Source organism: Tursiops truncatus, chromosome 18 (assembly GCF_011762595.2).
Source record: "Tursiops truncatus isolate mTurTru1 chromosome 18, mTurTru1.mat.Y, whole genome shotgun sequence".
NCBI lineage: Eukaryota > Metazoa > Chordata > Mammalia > Artiodactyla > Delphinidae > Tursiops > Tursiops truncatus.
The window spans coordinates 68,369,639-68,390,334 of record NC_047051.1 but is presented as its reverse complement, the minus strand read 5'-3'; the positions used below and the strand labels follow the sequence as shown (position 1 = coordinate 68,390,334).

At 41.2% G+C, this 20,696-nt stretch overlaps 1 protein-coding gene and 1 long non-coding RNA gene across 3 annotated transcripts in view; one reads left to right on the top strand and one right to left on the bottom strand.

Moving 5' to 3' along the window:
* The window catches only part of LOC141277069 (uncharacterized), a 78,609-nt gene that overhangs the window by 19,850 nt on the left and 38,063 nt on the right, over positions 1 to 20,696 (bottom strand). For both annotated transcript variants that reach the window (XR_012327764.1, XR_012327765.1), the window contains exon 2: positions 2,208 to 2,334. This is a non-coding gene — a long non-coding RNA (uncharacterized lncRNA). The remainder of the gene's footprint in view (positions 1 to 2,207; positions 2,335 to 20,696) is intronic.
* NALCN (sodium leak channel, non-selective) overlaps positions 1 to 20,696 on the top strand; it is a 279,376-nt gene that overhangs the window by 246,215 nt on the left and 12,465 nt on the right. Inside the window, exons 28-38 of the mRNA XM_033843681.2 lie at positions 4,660 to 4,780; positions 4,865 to 4,963; positions 8,292 to 8,385; positions 8,895 to 9,001; positions 9,205 to 9,279; positions 9,975 to 10,094; positions 14,062 to 14,130; positions 15,072 to 15,220; positions 16,495 to 16,588; positions 18,279 to 18,411; positions 19,047 to 19,162. Of these exons, the coding sequence (XP_033699572.1) occupies positions 4,660 to 4,780; positions 4,865 to 4,963; positions 8,292 to 8,385; positions 8,895 to 9,001; positions 9,205 to 9,279; positions 9,975 to 10,094; positions 14,062 to 14,130; positions 15,072 to 15,220; positions 16,495 to 16,588; positions 18,279 to 18,411; positions 19,047 to 19,162 (1,177 nt within the window). The remainder of the gene's footprint in view (positions 1 to 4,659; positions 4,781 to 4,864; positions 4,964 to 8,291; positions 8,386 to 8,894; positions 9,002 to 9,204; positions 9,280 to 9,974; positions 10,095 to 14,061; positions 14,131 to 15,071; positions 15,221 to 16,494; positions 16,589 to 18,278; positions 18,412 to 19,046; positions 19,163 to 20,696) is intronic.

The window sequence follows — 20,696 nt, the reverse complement described above, 5'->3', positions numbered from 1 at the left end:
TCTTGTTGGAACCCTGCTGCAAAGGGCTGTGTGCTGCAGACAGGGTGCCCCTATGGGAAGAAGCTGTGGGAACGTTTCCAGGAGTTGGAGCTGAGAATCACCCAGAGGCTACACTCATAGCAGGAAGAACACACTGGGGCATCCTCATGCTGGGGAGTGTAGTCATAGAAAATGTGAGGTACAGTAAAGCCGACAGATCGAGAGCACTACCACTGAAAAGACAGTTTGCTACTCATCGTTCCCAAGAGGAGGGGGCATGCCACTCCCCGGGGGGCCACCTGGGGAAGCACCAGTGTGGGTCAGCAGGCAGAGAGGTGGGGAGAGCTGGGGCCAAGAGCCTTTACTGTGGTTTCCCTGGGAAGGAACGGGTGAGGCAGGGCAAGCAGGCCTAGAGATGGCTAGTTTGAATAATTGTAATGGGCTCTAGAGCATAGAGGCCATCCATTGTGGTCTGGTACCTGGCACTGGGGTGACTCGGGCAGGTGGATGGTGGCCCAGAGTGTGACAGCCTGATAGAGGAGGTGATTGCTGGTGGGGGAGGGGGTGGACTCTGAGTTAGTTGGTTTGTATTTGAAAAGCACACCCTGAAAAGGGCTCATCTCAAGGTGCGGGGGAGGACGAGGGAGGCACGAGGCCAGGAAGAGTGACTCAGGCATCTTACCGGGTGTCTGGAACAAAGTGCGTCCAGCGTCTGTATGTGGGAAAAATGCTCAAGTGCCAAGTTCACAGAAGCTAGAAACACTGTTCAAACATGGAGTGCTTCTTGGGAACACCTAAATGAGCTCCGTGAAGGAACAACGGCTGCTGTGAGGAGAGCGCCAATGGCCACAGTCCAGCGGAGTCAGACACACAAGATGTGACGTCTCTGACCCCAGCTGCATCCCACCCCTTCTTGTAAGACCCAGGCAGTCACCAAGAGGAGGAGTGGGCCAGAGTGGCTGACACTCTTTTTCCCTCCTCAGACCACGGGTCAGGCTTGAGCTGCTGAGGGTGAGATCCTGGTACAGGTTTGAATGCAGTGGGCATTTTAGAATGAGGCTGACTATATACCGAAAAGCTCTGGGCTTTCCCCAAGGTGTCAGGAAGCAAGTAGGATGCACTGGAAGGTAGCATTAGGAGGAGAGTAAGCTGTTTCCGGTTGGACCCTACAGCGTTCAACCTGTTCCATAAAACCAGCTCTCTAAGATTGTAAAATCAGCTAACTGAAATGTAATGTTTTATGTAAGCTATTATTAAGGACTTCAAGTTCAATGACATTTTAAAAGCACAAGCAAACAGAGGGACATCACTTGAACGTTATCACAATAGCTTTTCCCATTTGTTCAGAATATTGTGACTTGGGTTAGTTTTAGTGAAATATAAATCTTTCATCAAATAAATGTCAACTGTAACCATGATAATTTTCACGTTTTGTTTCTCTAATAATCTCGTCAAGAGTTAGCAGCTGAAATTTTTGTAATTTTATATTGGCTAATTTATGATTAAGAAAATAACTTATATCTGGGAATTAGCCTAGAGGAATGCTATGATGATTATAATTAGGACATAAATATGCACTAGCTAATTCAGGAGACAGTCTGGCTTCTGCATTCTCTCTTCAGATGAATACATTCATTCTCCTCCAAATCACTCAGACTTGATGAGATAAAATAACCTTGGTAAAAAGGATTAAACATATCATATATTATAAGTATTGTGTGTTTTGTCTTAAGCAGAGGTCTGGGATTTAGGAAAAGGAAATGCATGGGAGAGAAATCAACAAAGCATTCAGTTTTACAATAAATATATTTACTAAGTGTTTACTCTTCACCAGGAGTAATGCTGTCACTGGGAACAAGCTATGGCCTCTGACCCCTAAGAGCTAGAAGTCCAATGGAAAACAGAAAATAAAATTTTAAATAATTTAATACAATATGCTGAAGTTTTAATGCTACATAAATAAGCCCCTAAACTCACTTGAAGTTCACCAGAAACTTAACTGTAGGTAATTTCAAATTACACTGCGATACATTCTAGGCAGAAAGAGATCAGATTTTTTTTGTCGAGTCTAAGGCTCAAACAATTTCGGTACACTCTCTAAGAAAAAGAATATAAAGCTACTTTGCTTTTCTAAGTTTAAGAGAAACATATGACTATGTGAACTCACTCCTGGGCCCCTTCCTGAGTCTTGGAAGGGACCTGTGTCAGGGAGGGGCCCTGAGGCTTACCTTTAAGTTTCTTTTGCTCCATGATGTATCAGCCTCTGATTCTAGGGTACGGAGAGGCAAAGGGTTCAGTGGTACACGCAGGACAGAGGCTGCTAATCCAAACAATGACTGGATCAGGGAGAAGGACCTAGAGGAGAAGACACCCAGTTAACTCTTGAAGGGTGAATAGGAATTAGGCAGGTGAAAGGGGGAGGAGCCATGGGCAGGTGAGAGTGAGGGGCGAGGCAGAGGTAAGATTGTTGCAGGCTGTGGAAACTCAAATTGCTGTTACCAAAGAGTGAGGCAAAAAGCAGTCTGCATTCCAGGAAGTACTAGTATCTGATTTCTTTAGATGGCAGAGCTGTGTAAGATACAGGGTACCATTGTGGCCCATGTTATCCCCTGCATTTCCACATCCCAGGGCAGAGGCTAGATTCCTCTCCTCCATGGCACCCCCATCTTCCCAGAGGAGAAGCAGCTCTCCTTATCATGACCTGGGGTCCCTGGAGCACTTGTCACTGGGAGGCAGAAAACTCAGATTGTGAGGTCAGAACTGATTCTTCATTTTTCTGAATTGGATAGACAATGTTGTAATCTTTTAAAAATTAACCAGAAAAGATAATATTTAAATAGCCTTCCAGATCAAGGGAGGACAACAGGAAAAATGACAGTAATGGACTGTGTTTGGGATTTGTTGAAGTCCTCTGTAGTTATTGGTAAAGTTTCAAACCTTCCAATTTTAGTATCATGAACAAAGCATAAACATATCCAATATGATTAAAACTGAGACTTTTAATGTGGTATATTCTTCCAGCAATTTAAGTCTATGATTCTCCATTTTACTTTTCTTGCTTTAGCCTGAAAGTGTATTTTAACATATTCTAACTTCTAAAGGATGTGGAACATGAGAATAGTTTGGGTTGCTGCAAATTCAGCTAAAAAAAGCACTTTTACATAAAGAAAATGGATGGGTAAGAAAGTTCAACATCAGATCTGAGAGCTGACTCACTTGGTTTAAAAAAAAAAATCCTTATTCAAGAAAATTGTGGCATCTGTAGAATCCTTACAGAGTCTGTCTGCTGTAAAATATATTAAATTTAATTGAAACCCCCAAAAGGAAAGATTGTTGGAAAAATACAAGAGAATATGCTTGTTTTTCATACTTAAAAAATATAAATCAGAATCCCTAAATATTAATTTCTGAGTGGGGCTTTTTTACTATATAGAAAACATTTCTACCAATCAGCTTTAAACCTTTAAAAATAAGTCAGTCTCAGTTTTATGTTTTCTTATTAGATTCCCACATATTTAGTGTTAAAAAAAGAAAACTTATAAAAGTATATCTCATGATAGTCTCTAGTTTTGAAAACCATAAAAGGTGGTAGAAGAATACTAAACTGGATTCCCCCTAGAATGTTGCCTCCTGTGAAGGTTAACTTTTGATAAATGTGCTAGCAAGAAAAAAAAATTATCAAAATATAATTCAGCTAGGCTTCAGTAGGCCTACTCTAGTCAATAATCCTGAGCTCAGGTCATCAAATTCAGGAAATGTGTTGATAGTCATGATTTTTCCAGCATGTGGTTGTCTAAATCTTTTAATTATTTAAAATAGCCTCAGAAAAGGGGGATTTAAAAAAAAACATTGAAATCTTCTTCTGTTAACAAATATGTTAGCTAAGACCTGTAATGACTAGGGGAGATGCAGTGTAGTAGAAAGATGTTAGTGGAAAGAAAAAAGTATACACATGTCAGAAAAATAAGAAATGAGACATCCCCTGACCCCCCAAAAATAGAGAGTCCAAAATGTTTTAGAACTCAGGAGTTAACTGTGCAGTAGACAGCACACTATACACTGGGGTCTACAAGAAGTATCTGTTGAGAACATTTGGAGTTAATGAGAGAAAAACACCCACCTGGAAGGGGGTGATCTGGAGACACATAGGGTATGTGTCACCTCAGGAGCCCCTAAGGCATCACTAGGTCACAGCATGCTGCTCACGTGATGACACAGAATTAAGTGGCCAAATTCTACTCATTTTACACTTTCTGTACTAACACCAGGATTTGTACTTCATGCCTTTAGGAAGGTTTTCTAATGTAAAGCCATTTCAAAATTCACATCCAAACTCCAAGGCCCCTTTGTAAGAATCTCCTGCACAAGTTCTAACCAGAAAGTCCTCAGTATACTAATCAGGACCAGTCAGAAACATTGCAGAACCTCTGGAGCTAGAAGTCGAGGGACATAGCATTTTATTGTTTTCGATTGAGAACACCCCATCATTGCCTAATAATTTACTGCATAATTAATAAATTCTAACACATTGATGCATTCTTATGAGTTCGCAAACAAATGCCATCGAACCTACCTTCCAAGTGCCTATACTTTGCAACCAAGATTGGAAAGAGTTATAGATACTGCCTCAGGGTGCTTCTCACTGGAATTCCACGGAACATTCCTCTTTCTGACTTGCAGGGCGAATCCTCGGAACTTTAATTTTGACAATGTGGGCAATGCTATGCTGGCATTGTTTGAAGTTCTCTCCTTGAAAGGCTGGGTGGAAGTGAGGGATGTTATTATTCATCGTGTGGGTCCGGTAAGCACGCACTGGAATCCTTTGAATGTTACCACAGCTGCTTTCATTGGCTTTGATGAATAACCGTATTTTTCATTTATACAGATGCATGGAATCTATATTCATGTTTTCGTATTCCTGGGTTGCATGATTGGACTGACCCTTTTTGTTGGAGTAGTTATTGCTAATTTCAATGAAAACAAGGTAAGAATTCTTGGTTTGAATTCCGCAGCGTTTATCCTTTCCTAGCCACTCATTTTGAGTTCCCTTTTCCACACACGGTGTGCAGTCGCATTAAACTGTAAGGTGACCGGTGTAAATAATCTCTATAACTATTTTACAAACTACCTCATTGCTGCCTTTCAGGCACATTATTTCAGAGCACAATTCTCTTGCTAAATTTCCTCTTTTGGTAATGGTGTCATTAATTTGCTGAGGACTGAAAAACGCATCTCCTGTTGTTCACATTGAAAGGATGTGCAGCAAGTTATTAAAATACAGTAGCTGAAACCGATGCACTGATTGCAGGTAATATGCCTTTCACTAAGTGTAAATTGGTTGCTTCTGTGTAACTCAGTAGGTGAACTCAGAATTTTTTTTTTTTTTTTTCTTTTTTTTTTGTGGTACGCGGGCCTCTCCCTGCTGTGGCCTCTCCCGTTGCGGAGCACAGGCTCCGGACGCGCAGGCTCAGCGGCCATGGCTCACGGGCCTAGCCGCTCCACGGCATGTGGGATCTTCCCGGACTGGGGCACGAACCCGTGTCCCCTCCATCGGCAGGCAGACTCTCAACCACTGTGCCACCAGGGAAGCCCACAAAGCAATATTTAACCAAATTATTTTAAAAAGCTAGCAAATCCAAAATCCGATGAAAGATAGTAATGTATTTCTCTAAGAAACTCATAAATCAGAACAAAAAGAACATGTTAGATTTGACACAATGAAGACGTTTGGTCCAATGGACATATAAAGGTCTCTGACAATTTGAGACTGTGTATTACTTTCAAGTACAAAATGTATCATCTACAAAGTCATAAAACAATAATTACCAAAGAACTGATAATGTACACAACATGTTCTCTATCACAATTTTAAAACATAGCAAAAAATTCCCCATAATTTGGAAATATTAAGACTGCATTCTAAGTAATTTTTGAGTTACAGAAGAAATCAGAATAGAAAATCACAAAGCATTTAGATAAATCATTTATAAAAATCACATTAAAACTCACAAGGTATAGATAAATCAGTAATTAGATGGAAATTTATAGCTTTTAATTGTATATGTTAGAGAATAATCAAATAGTGATGATTAACATGCCAAATACACAAATCAATAAATTATAATCAGAGCAACAAAGTGAAATAGAAGAAAATGGGAGGAAGAAAATAACAGATAAAAGAACAGAAAATTAGTGATATAGAAAACAAAGTAACTTATAGAAAAGCTCAAGAGTGAGAAGAACTGGTTTGTTGAAATAAATTAGATTGATAAGAGTCTTACGGGGGTGAGCATGAACAAAAATGTGGAAAAAACAAGCTATGGTAAGTATAATAGTGCCATAATTGTTACAGGGATAGAAAGTTAGGCTTACAGGATAGAACAGAAAGCCCTAGGAGGGACCCATGTGTATATGAAGCAGAAGTAGCACAACAAGTCAGTGGAGAAGCTGAGACCATCCATAGTGGTGCTGGGATAATTGATTGTCTAGGTCTCAGAAATTAAACTGACATTTCTACCTTACACCATACTCAAGAATAAATTCCAGATGAATGAAAGACCCAGCTATGAAAAGCAAATTTTAAACCATTTTTAAACCATGGAGAATGTGCTTTTAACCCTGGAGTAGTTGTAGAGTTCTTGACATTAACCACAAAGTGAAATCCATAAAGAAAAAAATTTATAAGTCAGATTACATTAAAAGAAAAAGTTTCTGAATGATAAAAGACACACTAAGCAAAATTTTTAAAAAAAAGCAAGCTAAGACTAAATATTTACAACTCACATAACTGACAAAATATTAGTATCCAGAATATATTAAGAATCTCTACAAAACATCAAAAAGTAAATATCCAAATACAAAAATGAGCAAAGAATATGAACAGGCAATTTACGAAGGAACACACAGGAATCACCTTATATATGCATTGAAAATGTTTCATCTCATTAATATTAAAACTAAATCAGATACATTTCACACCCATCAAATGACCAAATTAAAATGTCTGATAAAGTCAAGTATTGGCAAGAATATAAGGAAATGGGAACACTTGTAGAATGAAACCAATTTTCTTGGTTATTGCTCTTTGGATAGCACCTTGGAAATCTCTGGTAAGTGTGGAAATGTGTAAACTCTGAGACCCCAGCAGTTCCTTTCCTAGAGATTTACCACAGAGCAAGATGTTTACCGTGAGACAGTACCCGTGGGTTTATTGCAGCATCGTTTATAGTCCATAAACCTAAAATGATAACTTCTGACATATTTGTACAGTGGGATACTGTGTGATCAGTTCAAATAAACTAATCAGATCTAGTATCTAGTTGTATGGAAAATGTAATTTTCAATGAAGATAAAAACAAACTGGGGACTTCCCTGGCGGTCCAGTGGTTAGGACTCTGTGCTTCCACTGCAGGGGTCTGGGTTTGATCCCCGGTAGAGGAACTAAAATCCTGCAAGACGTGGGGCGCGGCCAAAAAAAAAAATAGTAAAAAACAAACTGCGTAAATTCCCACATGCTGGATACCATTACAGAAATTTATAAATTTAAAAACAAACACATTCTTGTATATTTATATATACATAAGCAGCCAAAGTCTGAAAACATAGTGAGGAGGACATTCCCCTGAAAGATAGTTAGCTCTGTGTCAGGAAAGGCAGGATGGGAGAGGGGAGGTGGTTTTTTCCCCAGTTTCTTAAATTATATTTCTGCCTTTGTAATATAATGTAATGAAATGTAATGTAATATATTCAAGTGCATTTTAATGATGTGCTCTATTATATAACAAAGAATATCTGATCTCATTTAACCAATTGTCACAGCACAAATTTCTTAAATATGCAATTCTCTGACCTCATACCACTTAAAAATAGTTTCACGATTGCATGTAACAGAATGATTTCTAAAAAGACACAATAGCCTTAACCAGAAGCAGCAGCATTGATAAGCTATCATTTTGCTGCAGCTTTTTCTACTATGAAAGGAAACTAACCACTGTTAGAGAGTATCTCTTTTAGAAAATCTAATCATATAGAAAACCTTCTTTAGATTTTCCCAAACCTGAATATTATACATGTTCAAAGATGCCAACTGAAGGCTGCTGAATCTTCTCTGAACCCCCGGCCCTCTTTTCTGGAACTTCTCTCAAGACCACGTTTGAGAATTCTGACCCTGTTTATCGAACCACCATGGCATAGGAAGAATATCTTTGTTTTAAACCCACATTAATCTTGTTTGTGTCAGCAGCGCATTTGCGATGTCCTTGGTGTGGAGCACATGACAAAATGTCTTTCTCTGTTTTCCTTTGTTTATTAAGGGGACGGCTCTGCTGACTGTAGATCAGAGAAGATGGGAAGATTTGAAGAGCCGCCTGAAGATAGCACAGCCTCTTCATCTGCCACCTCGCCCGGGTATCAAAGATGCTCTGATTTTATTCATGTTGGGCACTAGTGTTCATGATTCCCCAGGAGTCTAAGATTTCAATTAAAATAATCATCATGAGGCCACTAGGCGATTGTGCAGAAGTTAATATAAAAACAGGCTCCAAACTACAGATCTCTCCATAGGCTATTAAAATCAACCACCCAAAGGCCGTGCTTCTGTGCTCTCAGGATAAGCCTTAATGAAAAAATGAATTGTTAAATAAATATATTTGTGCTTGCCTTTTAAACATATGAGTGAAATGTATTAAACTGACAGAAACTGAATGATGCGAATCTCCTTCCAGTGCAGACGGTGTCATGCACCGTCGTTTTAAATATTCAGACCCAGCCATTCCTGCAAGACACTTCACAGTAGATTGAACTGTAGGAGGAAAAAAAATGTAATGGGTTTTAAGACGAGCATTAAAGAAAATGAAAGGCAAGAACGTAAATGTGACCGATGTCTAAAATGCCCTTGCCTAAACCTTTCTTTTCAGATAATGATGGTTTTAGAGCTAAGATGTATGACATAACCCAGCATCCATTTTTTAAGAGGACAATTGCATTACTCGTCCTGGCCCAGTCGGTGTTGCTGTCCGTCAAGGTACTCTATTTCACCCTAACACTCTGGGAATGAATTTTTTATTCATTGGTGGGTCCAAGAACATTGCAGGCAGCCATGTCCACTCACAGTCTACATTTATAAAAAAATTTAAATTCACAGTCATGTTCAGATGGGTGGAAGAGGGGGAAAGTCTTTCCGTGTTGATGGAATGCAGGCAGACGTGTGTGCTGTCTCTCTTACAGTGGGACGTCGAGGACCCAGTGACTGTTCCTTTGGCAACCATGTCGGTCGTTTTCACGTTCATCTTTGTTCTGGAGGTACAGTAATGAGCCAGCTGGTGCTGGGGTCTGCAGTGCACATTTTAAAGCAAAACAGCGTCCTCCTTCCATGGCACTTCCTTGCACCTCCGCGTCCCGCTGCTTTTGAAGTCCTCTTTGGGGAACAGAATGCTCTTAGTATACTTCCTTTTCAGGCTGTTCTGCTTCACTTGAACAAAGACTTCACTTTATATTTCCATTTTTCCAACGGCGAGAATTACTAACTGCCGTTGACGTTGTATCTGAATGTTGGCCTGTCTAGTTATGTGAGTTCAAATATTTACAGCAAACGGCACAAACCACTGTAATTCAGGGACTCAAATTACAATGTGGTGGCAGAGGGAGTTGGCCCAGACAAGATTATTTTAATATGTGGTCCACGTCACATTGCTTTCCAGTGCAATCTTCTTGGAAATGCAAGCAGATTTTTATTTTACCCTGTACCGGCTGATGTTTCCCAAAATCTACGGTCTTTTACTTGAGGAAGAAAAACGTCTTGCTATCAGAACTAGTCGTAGAAAAAGGAGAAAAGAGTGTGGAGAATATAGATTTACATATATACACAGACACATCAGTAATAAATTCTTCTCTTTGGTTTCTACATCCTTTAAAAAAATAATGTGCCTCAGGTTAGTACATTTAAATATATGCTGAACACTCAGCCTCAGTTCATTGTCTTCATTGTTTTTCCCCAGGTTACAATGAAGATCATAGCGATGTCACCTGCCGGCTTCTGGCAAAGCAGAAGAAATAGGTACGATCTTCTGGTGACGTCACTCGGCATTGTCTGGGTGGTACTTCACTTTGCCCTTCTGGTAAGCGCATCACTAAAGTTTATTTTAGTTGGTAATTTCAGTTCAGGTAACCCTGTTTCCAGTCTCATCTCACTCCAGGTCAGCCTACTCTCAAGGGTCAGGTTAACCTCCCTAAAATTCAGCCTTGACCATGACGGACCCTCGGACATGCTTGCACACACACACACACACACACACAATGTATGTGTGCACACACTCGCACTCTTCACGCAGACAAAAGCTGACCCCTCAGAGTCCTAGAGCCTGCAAGCCAGAAAGAGAAGGTCCTTCAAGATCCTCTGGTTTAACCCTCATTTTCTCAAAGGATAAAAAACAAGAGAGACAGAGAGAGAGAGAGAGACAGAGAGAAATGGAAACCAAGAGATGAAGAGACCTGCCTAAATTCACACACAAGCCAGAATCAGAGGACCTGAACCCAGTTCTCTGAGTGGAAGTGTAGCTTCCGTGCCACTACATTATAATTAGGGCTTCACAGTATGATTCTCTGATACTTTGCTGCCTTATTTTCTCCCAGACACCCGGCTGCCATTTCTCGAAAGCCATCATTCCCCATCTCAACACCTGAGTTCTCATTGTTCTGCCTAAAACGCATTCAGCCTCCCCACCCTCCATTCAGCTCAGACTCTACACCATAGGTGTACTTGATTGTGATCATGAGCTGTGTTGTCCAATAGAAGTAAAATGTGGCCTGGATGTTATTTTAAATTTTCTGGGAGCCACATATAAAAAAGATAAAAAAAGAAAGAGATGACATTAATTTAATAATACATTTTTAACCTACCATTTCCAAAACATTATCATTTCAATATGTCAGAAATATAAAAATTATGAAGGAGTGAGGCTACACCCTTTCTTTGGTATTCAATCTTTGAGTGCCTATTTCACATTGACAGCACATCTTAATTTAGACTGGCCACATTTCAAATGCTCACTGACCACGTGTGGCTGCCATGGTGGACAGCACAGGTCCAGAAGACCTGGTTCCTAATCCAGCACTTCAATCAAGTTATTTGTCTTCAGTGATCTTTTGTTCCCTGCTCTGAACTGGGAATATATTTTCATAATTTACCTAGTCCATATGCGCATTATGAAGGTCAAGTATGTGAACTACTTCTAACTGTAAAGATTATACAAGCCCATAACATTATTTTTTTATATACAGCAGGTTCTTATTAGTTATCTATTTTATACATATTAGTGTATATATATCAATCCCAATTTCCCAGTTCATCCCACCACCACCCCCATAACACATTATTATAAATTATTTCTTTCTTTCTTCTTTAGTCTTCCTTGATCCCACCCAAAAGTAATTGGGTGGGCTTATTTTGCCCTGCTCGTCTGTCCAGTATCCCATCCTCTCCAGTGTTAGAGTCATGCAGGAAAATAATCCCTAATGTTACTGACCCCGGCTAGCTCAATCAGTAAAGCATGAGACTCTTAATCTCAAGGTCATGGGTTCATGGGTTCCAGCCCCATGTTGGCTGCCACATAGGTGCCAAATAAAAGCCAATACTCGAGATACAAGTGTCGGTAGGAAAGGAAAGGTCGCTTTAGTCAGGAGGCCAGCAATCTGGGGAGAAAGGGGACTCATGTCCCAAAGAACCAACTCCCCACTGCCAGCCGGGGGCGAGAGCTTTTAAAAGGGAGTTTCAGGGTTGTCTAGGTTGAGGGAGGGGGCTATGTGCAGAACAGCACTGTCAGCTCTGACAATCATCTTGAAATTGGTCATATAGTGACCTGAATATTATTTATAGCCCTTGAGGAGGAACTAAAGGTCCTTGACTTCGTTTAATGGCTAAACTATTATTACTTTGTCTTGTTTGACTGCTTTCCTTTGCTTCTGCATTTTCTCACTTCTCCAATTAAATTTATTCTTTGGCTAAAGTTTTTCTACAGACAGGAGTCAGGCAGAGCACATGGGCTGGGGGGGGCAGGAGGTTCTGTTATGGGAAGGCCCCATAGGGTCCTGCTCAGTTACACTAACACAGAGAACCCCTTTACACACCACAAAGGCTTTGCTTTAGGATGAAATTGCTGTGCTCAGGAAGATACTGAGTGTCCTTAAAACAGTTGTCACCCCAGTTCATTTCCTTAAACGACAAAGGATCCAGAGCACTAAAAAGCTGCACGTCACCGTGCCAGCAATTGAGAAGAATGTAATGGGCAAAAACAAAGACAGTCACTGCTCTCATGAACCTCACAGCCTGGAATGTTAGATCGGTATTCATCAAATGCCCCCAGGTCAGTGAGAATTACAGCTATGGTGAGGGAGACGGAGAAACACGTGTCCCTGTGATGACACAGGAGAGTGCACGATGGCTTCATCAGAGAGATCCTGGAAGGCATCCCTGAGGGAGTGATGATTGAGATCAGTCTGTAGGGTGAGGGGAGAACATTCCAGGCAGCTGTCCCTATGATGGGAGGGTTCGGGAGGATAGACAGTATGACTGGAGTAGAAGGAGCGAGGGGAACGTGGTACAAGATCTGGCTGGGTAAGAGGTGTCAGACCTCTCAGGAGCTTGTAGTCCAGGTAAAGGATTAAGCCATCATCTCAGAAGCTGTGGGATGTCATCCCTTCCAGAATGCAAAGAGAGACGGTATCTACAATAGGCTCTGAGCTAACATGGAAAAGAGGAGCAGCAAAGCCCGTGTTTGTATCTTTTTCTAGACAAATTGTAGCCAAAAGCTATTCGGCCCAAACAGGAGAATGAGTAAACTTTCTAATTCTGGGTGTCCCCAAAGAGGATATCACATACCCGAAAGGCCAGCTTGCCTCTGCCTGACTGCTTCTGCTCTTCACCAAGAACCTGTGGTCCTGGAAGGTCATTCCTTCTCCACTCTATTTTGCAGTGGACTGTTGTGAAAGAAGACGCAGTCCTTGTTCCCATCCAAAGATGCTTCTGTGCAGACACATTCATTTCTTTGCATCTCACCAAGGATCTTCCCTTCCTGGGGGCCATCTGTGACTGTTGTCATTTGACTAAGCAAGGCTCCCAGGGAATAATCACGCCTTGGCATCAGCTTAATGCCACTGTCGTTACTGCACTTGTAACCGGTGGGGTCTTTGTTCTCAGATGAAGCTTTCTTAGTCATAGAGCACACCGAGTCTTCTCTTTTTTTTTTAAATTAATTTTTATTGGAGTATAGTTGCTTTACAATACTGTGTTAGTTTCTACTGCACAGCAAAATGGATCAGCTATACATATACATATATCCCCTCTTTTTTGGATTTCCTTCCCATTTAGGTTACCACAGTGCATTAAGTAGAGTTCCCTGTGCTCTACAGTAGATTCTCATTAGATATCTATTTTACATATAGTATCAATAGGGTATATGTATCAATCCCAATCTCCCAATTCCTCCTACCACCCCCCTTTCCCCCTTGGTATCCATGCAAGAGATATTACTGAGTCATCTCTTGCTGCCAATCACACACTTGAAGGAAGAGCTGGATGTGTTTTCAAGAGGGAGGACTTCTCTGAAATCAGCTCAGACGAATGTGCATGTGGCCGGCTTCAGCTTCCTTCAGAGAGAAGGAAGCTGAAACTGACCCCTGGCAATCTTTTCCAACACCAGCACCCCCTCTGGTTGTAGAAGGAAGCCAGGATTCTTTTATCTCCTGTCTCCCTCGACTTCTTCGCTTGCATTGTTATCCTAGGGTTTTCTCGCTCCTCAAAGGACCTGGTCACTATTTTGTGTAAAATAAGTTTTAAAATACAGAATTCAGCTGAGCAAAACAGAGACGAAAGTTTCATTTAAGATTTGATTTTATAGCTAATATTTATTCATGAGTTTTGGCAGTGACCTTTTCAGCACCTTTTTAAGATACATTTCTTAGAGGAATTTTCACATTTTATTAAACTCATTATTCAGTAGACTTCACAGAAGACTTAAAATGAAAAATGGAACTGTAACAAGATTTTTCGTGCAAATTGCAAGAGGCTCTCCTCTGTTTAAATTTCAGAACGCGTACACCTACATGATGGGCGCGTGTGTGATTGTCTTCCGGTTTTTCTCTATCTGCGGGAAGCATGTAAGTACATTGTGAAGATGCTGTCATAGGTCATGTGTACACTGAAGAAAGGAGTGATGACTAACTGACTTTAGCTGCCCTTCTGGGTCTCCAGGGCTGGAGTTAACAAATTCCTAGACATCATAAGTCAAAATGAGCAAATAATCAAATGAATCGGTAGCTTAATTGTCTTGTGAGTCGTTTCCTGACATTTGTGTTATTTTAGTTATTCTAATTTTCTGAGTGAACTCAATCATCAACTAGAGATAAAATGTCAGGCACAAAAGCAAAGACTAATGGTCTTTCTTAATGCTTCTTTATTTTTATTGTTTTAATTTTAATAAAGTTAAATAATTTTATTGCAAAGAATAATCTTTAACAAATATTCATGATCCTATGATTCCAGATTTATTGATGTTCTTTGTTAATGTTCAATACATTCCACATATATTTTTCATTTTTTACAGCACTGTTTTCTTTTTTGTTACTAACTTTATTTCATGTAGGGTCCATATATCCACATAATCAGTATGGTAAATATTTGATGGTTATTTGGTATTTTACCATCGTTTAGTTTTGTTTTTATGATCGTCTGTTTGTGGAAGAATCCTGGGTCTGCTTGCTATTGGCCAAAAATGCACAGCCTGTATAATAAAGAGTTAGGGAGGAAGAGAAGAGAAAAATAGAAGGCTTAAAATATTGTGGTGGAACTTTTATTAATTTGGCTAAAGAGGCTGAAGTTTGAAATATGAGCAGAATTTCTTTAGGTCTAATGGTATTTAATAAAATTCAAATTTAATACCAGATAGGAAGCAACTTTCAAGTGATATCCTTGAGAATCACTTTTGTGCCAGACTGCTTAACTGTTACTTACTTCCCGGGTTCACCATGGCTTGATGAGATGAATGTTCCCTCCCTCCTTCTCTTTCCGCATCCCCGCCCCCACCCTCACCTCCATACAGGTGACACTAAAGATGCTCCTGCTGACAGTGGTCGTCAGCATGTATAAGAGCTTCTTTATCATAGTGGGGATGTTCCTGCTGCTGCTGTGCTATGCTTTTGCTGGAGTCGTCTTATTTGGTACTGTGAAATATGGGGAGAACATTAACAGGTTGGTATATATTTATTTTTCTTTCCTTTTTTTTTTTGAGGTACGCGGCCTCTCACTGTTGTGGCCTCTCCCGTTGCGGAGCACAGGCTCCGGACGCACAGGCTCAGCGGCCATGGCTCACGGGCCTAGCCGCTCCGCGGCATGTGGGATCTTCCCGGACCGGGGCACGAACCCGCGTCCCCTGCATCGGCAGGTGGACTCTCAACCACTGCGCCACCAGGGAAGCCCTATTTATCTTTCTATTCAAATATTAAGCAAATGTTTTTAGTAATGAAATCATGGATAGAGATCTGCATGTGTTTTAGACAAAGATGGGGAGGGGGAAGCAATCATTTGGAAATTAAAACAAAATAAAATGGCCAAATTTTAAATGACATTTTTCTCATTGAAACTATGCATGCTTACTGTTAGAAAATTAGAAAATTCAGAAAAGAAAACAGGGGCTCCCCTGGTGGCGCAGTGGTTGAGAGTCCGCCTGCCGATGCAGGGGACACGGGTTCGTGCCCCGGTCCGGGAAGATACCACATGCTGCGGAGCGGCTGGGCCCGTGAACCATGGCCGCTGAGCCTGCGCGTCCGGAGCCTGTGCTCCGCAACAGGAGAGGCCACAGCAGTGAGAGACCCGAGTACCGCAAAAAAAAATAAATAAATAAAAGGAAACAAAAAGAATCCATAATTCCACCACCATGCAGGAATAACCACTTCTAATACCCTGGTGAATTCCAGCAATTCTTTTATCCACATACTGCCAGAAATGATACATTATTTTTTCAATTAAACAATTTTGAGATGGCTTTGTTTTTTTTAAGCAAAACATGGGAAGTTAGGACCCCCAAATTGTTATATGTGGAAAGCATTTTTCAAAGATTGTCTTAAATTTTGTGGAACCATTTCTGAGTGTTTTTTTTTTAAGTCCTTACACAGAAAATTAAATACAAATGTGTCTTGTTGCAGAGATCACTTATTTGATATATGGTGGCCCCATCTTTTATAGCATAATCCACATAAAAGAAGGAATCACTTCTAATTGTCAACGCTTGCTTTCTCAGTCATTCAAGATGAATGGCAATAAACTGCTGGCACCATGCTAGGGTTGGACTACTGAGATAGCTATACTTGGAGGCAAGTATAAATAAGAAACAAATAAAAGGGTGTAACCTTTGGAAATGGTAACTTAGCAATCACATTTGCTCTAAAATCCACGTGTTTTGGTGGTGACAGCCCTTACGTGACAAACCATATTACTCACATTCTGGTTTTTTTTCCTTAAATTAGGCATGCAAACTTTTCTTCAGCTGGCAAAGCTATTACCGTACTGTTTCGAATTGTCACAGGAGAAGATTGGAACAAGATTATGCATGACTGCATGGTAAACGTCCCCTCATCGCTCGCGATGCCTTCACTTAGAAGCAGATAAAACTCTTTGGTGATACAATATAGGCAGCACCATCCTTGTAGCATCTAGACTGTGTACAAAACACATATCCTAGCCCTTTAGTCCATAAAATTGCATTCTTTTACATTACAATACATGGACATACAGGAAAAATTTCCAGTGAACCCAAGTCGAGCTATTGTAGTTCCATTCAACAAATTTGCATTATGTGAGCGTTGTTCTTTCCCTCCCATCTTTGACATTTTGGCAGTCAAGTACAAACAGGAGAGTTCCACTTCTTTGACTTAATTCAACAGATATTCACTGAGCCCCTGGTTTGTACTGGCCCCTGTACTACGTGCCCGGTCTTCAGCGATTCCAAGGCATTCTCAAGGAGTTTATGTCAGGGGCTCTGAGCAATACTCTCCCTCAGCTGTCCTCACTTCTAGAGCCTAATTCTTCATCATCCTTCAGGTCTCAGTTTAAAGCTCAGTTCCCTCAGGAATCCTGCCCAGCGCTAAGGCTGCTGGTTCTGGGTCTGCCCAGTGTTCTGTATTTCTCGTTTGTAGTGTGTAGCACAACTGCAGTGAGTTATCGGTTTGATTGGTTTATTTCAGTTCCCTCTCACCCTCCGGACCAACTGTTAAAAGAAATTTCTGCAAAGATGGCAGTTCAGTGGCCACCACCTATGCGTGGTTATTGAGCACCTGAAATGTGACTAGTGCAACTGAGGAACCACATTTTCAACTGTATTTAATTGTATTGAATGTTAATGAACATACATTTGGATTTAGATAGCCACGTGGAGTTAGCCGCTACCATGTTGGACTGCAGGGTTCTAGACTGTCAGCTTCATGGCAGAGGGAAGGGGTCTGGGTCCTGCTCACCAGCCTGTCCCCAACACTGGGCATAAACCTAGCACATAGGAAGAGCTCAGGAAATTTATGCATGAATGAGTGGGGACAGAATTCACCAAATCAAAAATAATACAAGGCAGAATTAAATAAATTCTAGATAAAAACAAGCAGAATGCCATGGAAATGCAGAAGAAAGAGCTAGTCTCTCTGGCTGAAAGAAACCAGGAGGTTTCTCAGAGGTGTTGGAGTTTTACTGGGCCAGTGAAGAATGGGGAGGCTTAAAAAAAAAAAAAAAAAAAAAGAATGGGGAGGCTTTTGATAACCTGAATCTTGTGCCATTTAATGATATTCCATAACGATGCTCTAAGAACGAGAATTACTGGCTTTTCCTTACACAACTTGAATGTGAATTTGCTGTGTATGCAGATCTTCCTAAATCTTAACCCATTACTTAAGTCAGAGGTTTTTTTTAAACACCTTTTTCTCTGACTTTCTGCGTTTTGCATCACAGTGACTACTTACTCTTTGGGGCTAGTGGAGGTGGCACAAAGAGTATCTCTTGAAGGAAGGGAGTTCGTGTTCATTGTGCTTCTAAAATGGCAATGAACTTGGGATCCTACAAGACCAAAAGCATAGTATAAATGAAATATTCTTTTTGATTTTTGCCACAGATGAGGTACCCAATGTATGGGCCTTTGAAAGATCACTTTGAAGTTACTTATATTTTATATCGTTAGGAATATGTTCACAACTACAGTCAGTTAACGGAAATTTGTAATCTTCTCTTCTCTCACCCTGTCCCCCCCTTCCCCGCCACGGGCCCACAGGTCCAGCCCCCCTTTTGTACTCCAGATGAATTTACATACTGGGCAACAGACTGTGGGAATTACGCTGGGGCACTTATGTATTTCTGTTCATTTTATGTCATCATTGCCTACATCATGCTAAATCTGCTTGTAGGTAAGTGATGTTCATTGAATTATTTTTCAATCTCTTTAAACTCAGGTTATTAGATAATTATGTACAATTTCCAAGTAATTATCCTGGATTGCTTGGGGTGGGTGTTTTATGGCATTAATTATAAATTGTTGCCCCTCGGTCCAGAAGCTGAAAAGACCTTTGAAAGGCATGTAAATGACAGCTGATTGCAATTTCAAGAGTTGTTCTATTTATTATGATTATTCATTTCAAAAGCTCTTCTCATGGATTCAGTTGGACAAATACCAGGGAAGGCTACCTTTCCAGCCTTGAAATATCACATTTATATTTTCAAAAGATATACACCGTCCCCCCAGATGTGGGACCATCCAGAACTCAACTTGACCTTTAAAAGCTGCCCTGAAACTCAACTAAGAATTGAAGCCAGCTGGCACAAGCATCTTAGACACAGGATGCGTGTTTTGGAAAGGTGGAAGCTGGATAAATAGCTCAGTCCAAGTGTAAAACATGCCAACTTGGAAACCATACTAAAAGCCCTTTAATAATTTGGCTTATAATGTAGGTGATAAAATTCATTATTTATAATAGATGTACTTTTTCTGAAAAATGACAGATTAGCATAATTGTCTAACATCCCCATTTTTTTTTTTTTTTAGCCATAATTGTGGAGAATTTCTCCTTGTTTTATTCCACTGAGGAGGACCAGCTTTTAAGTTACAACGATCTTCGCCACTTTCAAATCATATGGAACATGGTGGATGATAAAAGAGAGGTATTGTCTCATAACTCACCCCTACCCCAACTGCCGTACTGCAGACATTTCAGTGGTTTTGTTGTTTTCAGTGGACATGTATTGATTTCCATTTGGAAAGGCCACACACCTGCCACACAAAACTTAAACCAATTAACAATTGGTTAACAATTTCCATTTGGAAAGGCCATTGCTGAATTGCAGAAAGCTGTCATTGACAATTTAGAAGAATGTACAAGGAAGGGAGAGGGACAGAATAGTTCCCCATCGTGTCCTTTCCAACCACAAACGTCCTCTCCTTCAGATATTCAGGAGGTTGGCAAGGAAAGGAAACCAAGGGAGCTCTGAAGAGACCAGCTGGGGCTCAGGGCAGGGAGGGGGGTGAAGTTCAGATCACCAAAGCGACAGTATAATACAGATTCATGATCACCTCAGCTCTCACACAGCAATTCTGATTAGAAGTGCAAAGGAGTTATTTAAGTGGTTTCTGAAAGTTATCATTTTGGACTTATTATTTGAATGTTTTCATCATACATCTTACCCAAGATTGCCTAGAGTTAGGCAGAGCAGCAGATGCTTCCCCCTCCCCCTTGCCCCCCTCGCCCTTCTCCTAGCAAAGCTTCAGGCGCAGTTCCAGGCACCAGGGATGTGACAGTGAATGAGGTGGCAAGGTCCCCGTGCTCACAGAGCCTGTGTTCCATTGTGGGCAAACAATAATGATTGTAATAATTATTACCATTTCAAGAAGTTATAAGCACTTTGAAGAAGGTGGTGGCACGGGACAGAGTGGTTGGAGATGGGGGGCAGATGCTTTAGCGGGGTGGTCTTGAAGGCCTGGCTGAGGACGTGTTATTTGACGTAACACCTGACAAATGAGGAAAGTTCAGCCATGGGCAGACCTGGGGGAAGATCTGAAAAGAGTTTCTGGAAGATACGACTGTAGACACAGACACCAGGGAGCCAGGGGCAGAGCAAACGGGGTCCTGGACCAGAGCTGGGGTCTGCACTGCCATGCAGGACTTTCTCCAGCCCCTGGGCTTGCTCCCTCTCTCCTTAGCGGCCCCCAGGCACTGGCCTGGCGGGGGGGTTCTTCCGAGACAGTGACCTGCGTGTGCAGGTGTCTGGCCCTGTCTCTGTCTCACCTGGATCCACTTAGGTCTCTGTAACTGCCACTGCAAGGAACCTGCTTTCCATTGACACACACAGAAGGCGACACCACCACTCACACGTGTAGACATTCGTAACGGACAGGAATTCACAGGCTACCAACATCCCTGCCTCTCACCCAACTCCTTAACTCAAAGTCACAGCCAGGCTGGCACTGTAGGTTTTGTTGCCCTGAACGGAGTGACGTGTGTTAGGTCCTCGGAATCTGCATCTGCTCCGACCAGCGAGAGGGCAGATCTGGGAGCCCCGTCCTGCTGGATGTAATTGTCCTAACAACAGAGAAGCCCCGGAAAGGAGTGGTCTTTCCCTAGAAGGGTAGCTCTGAGCCCATGGTTAGAAGTCCCCAGCATCTGGACTAAGTGAAGGATCATACACACATGTCCGCCCC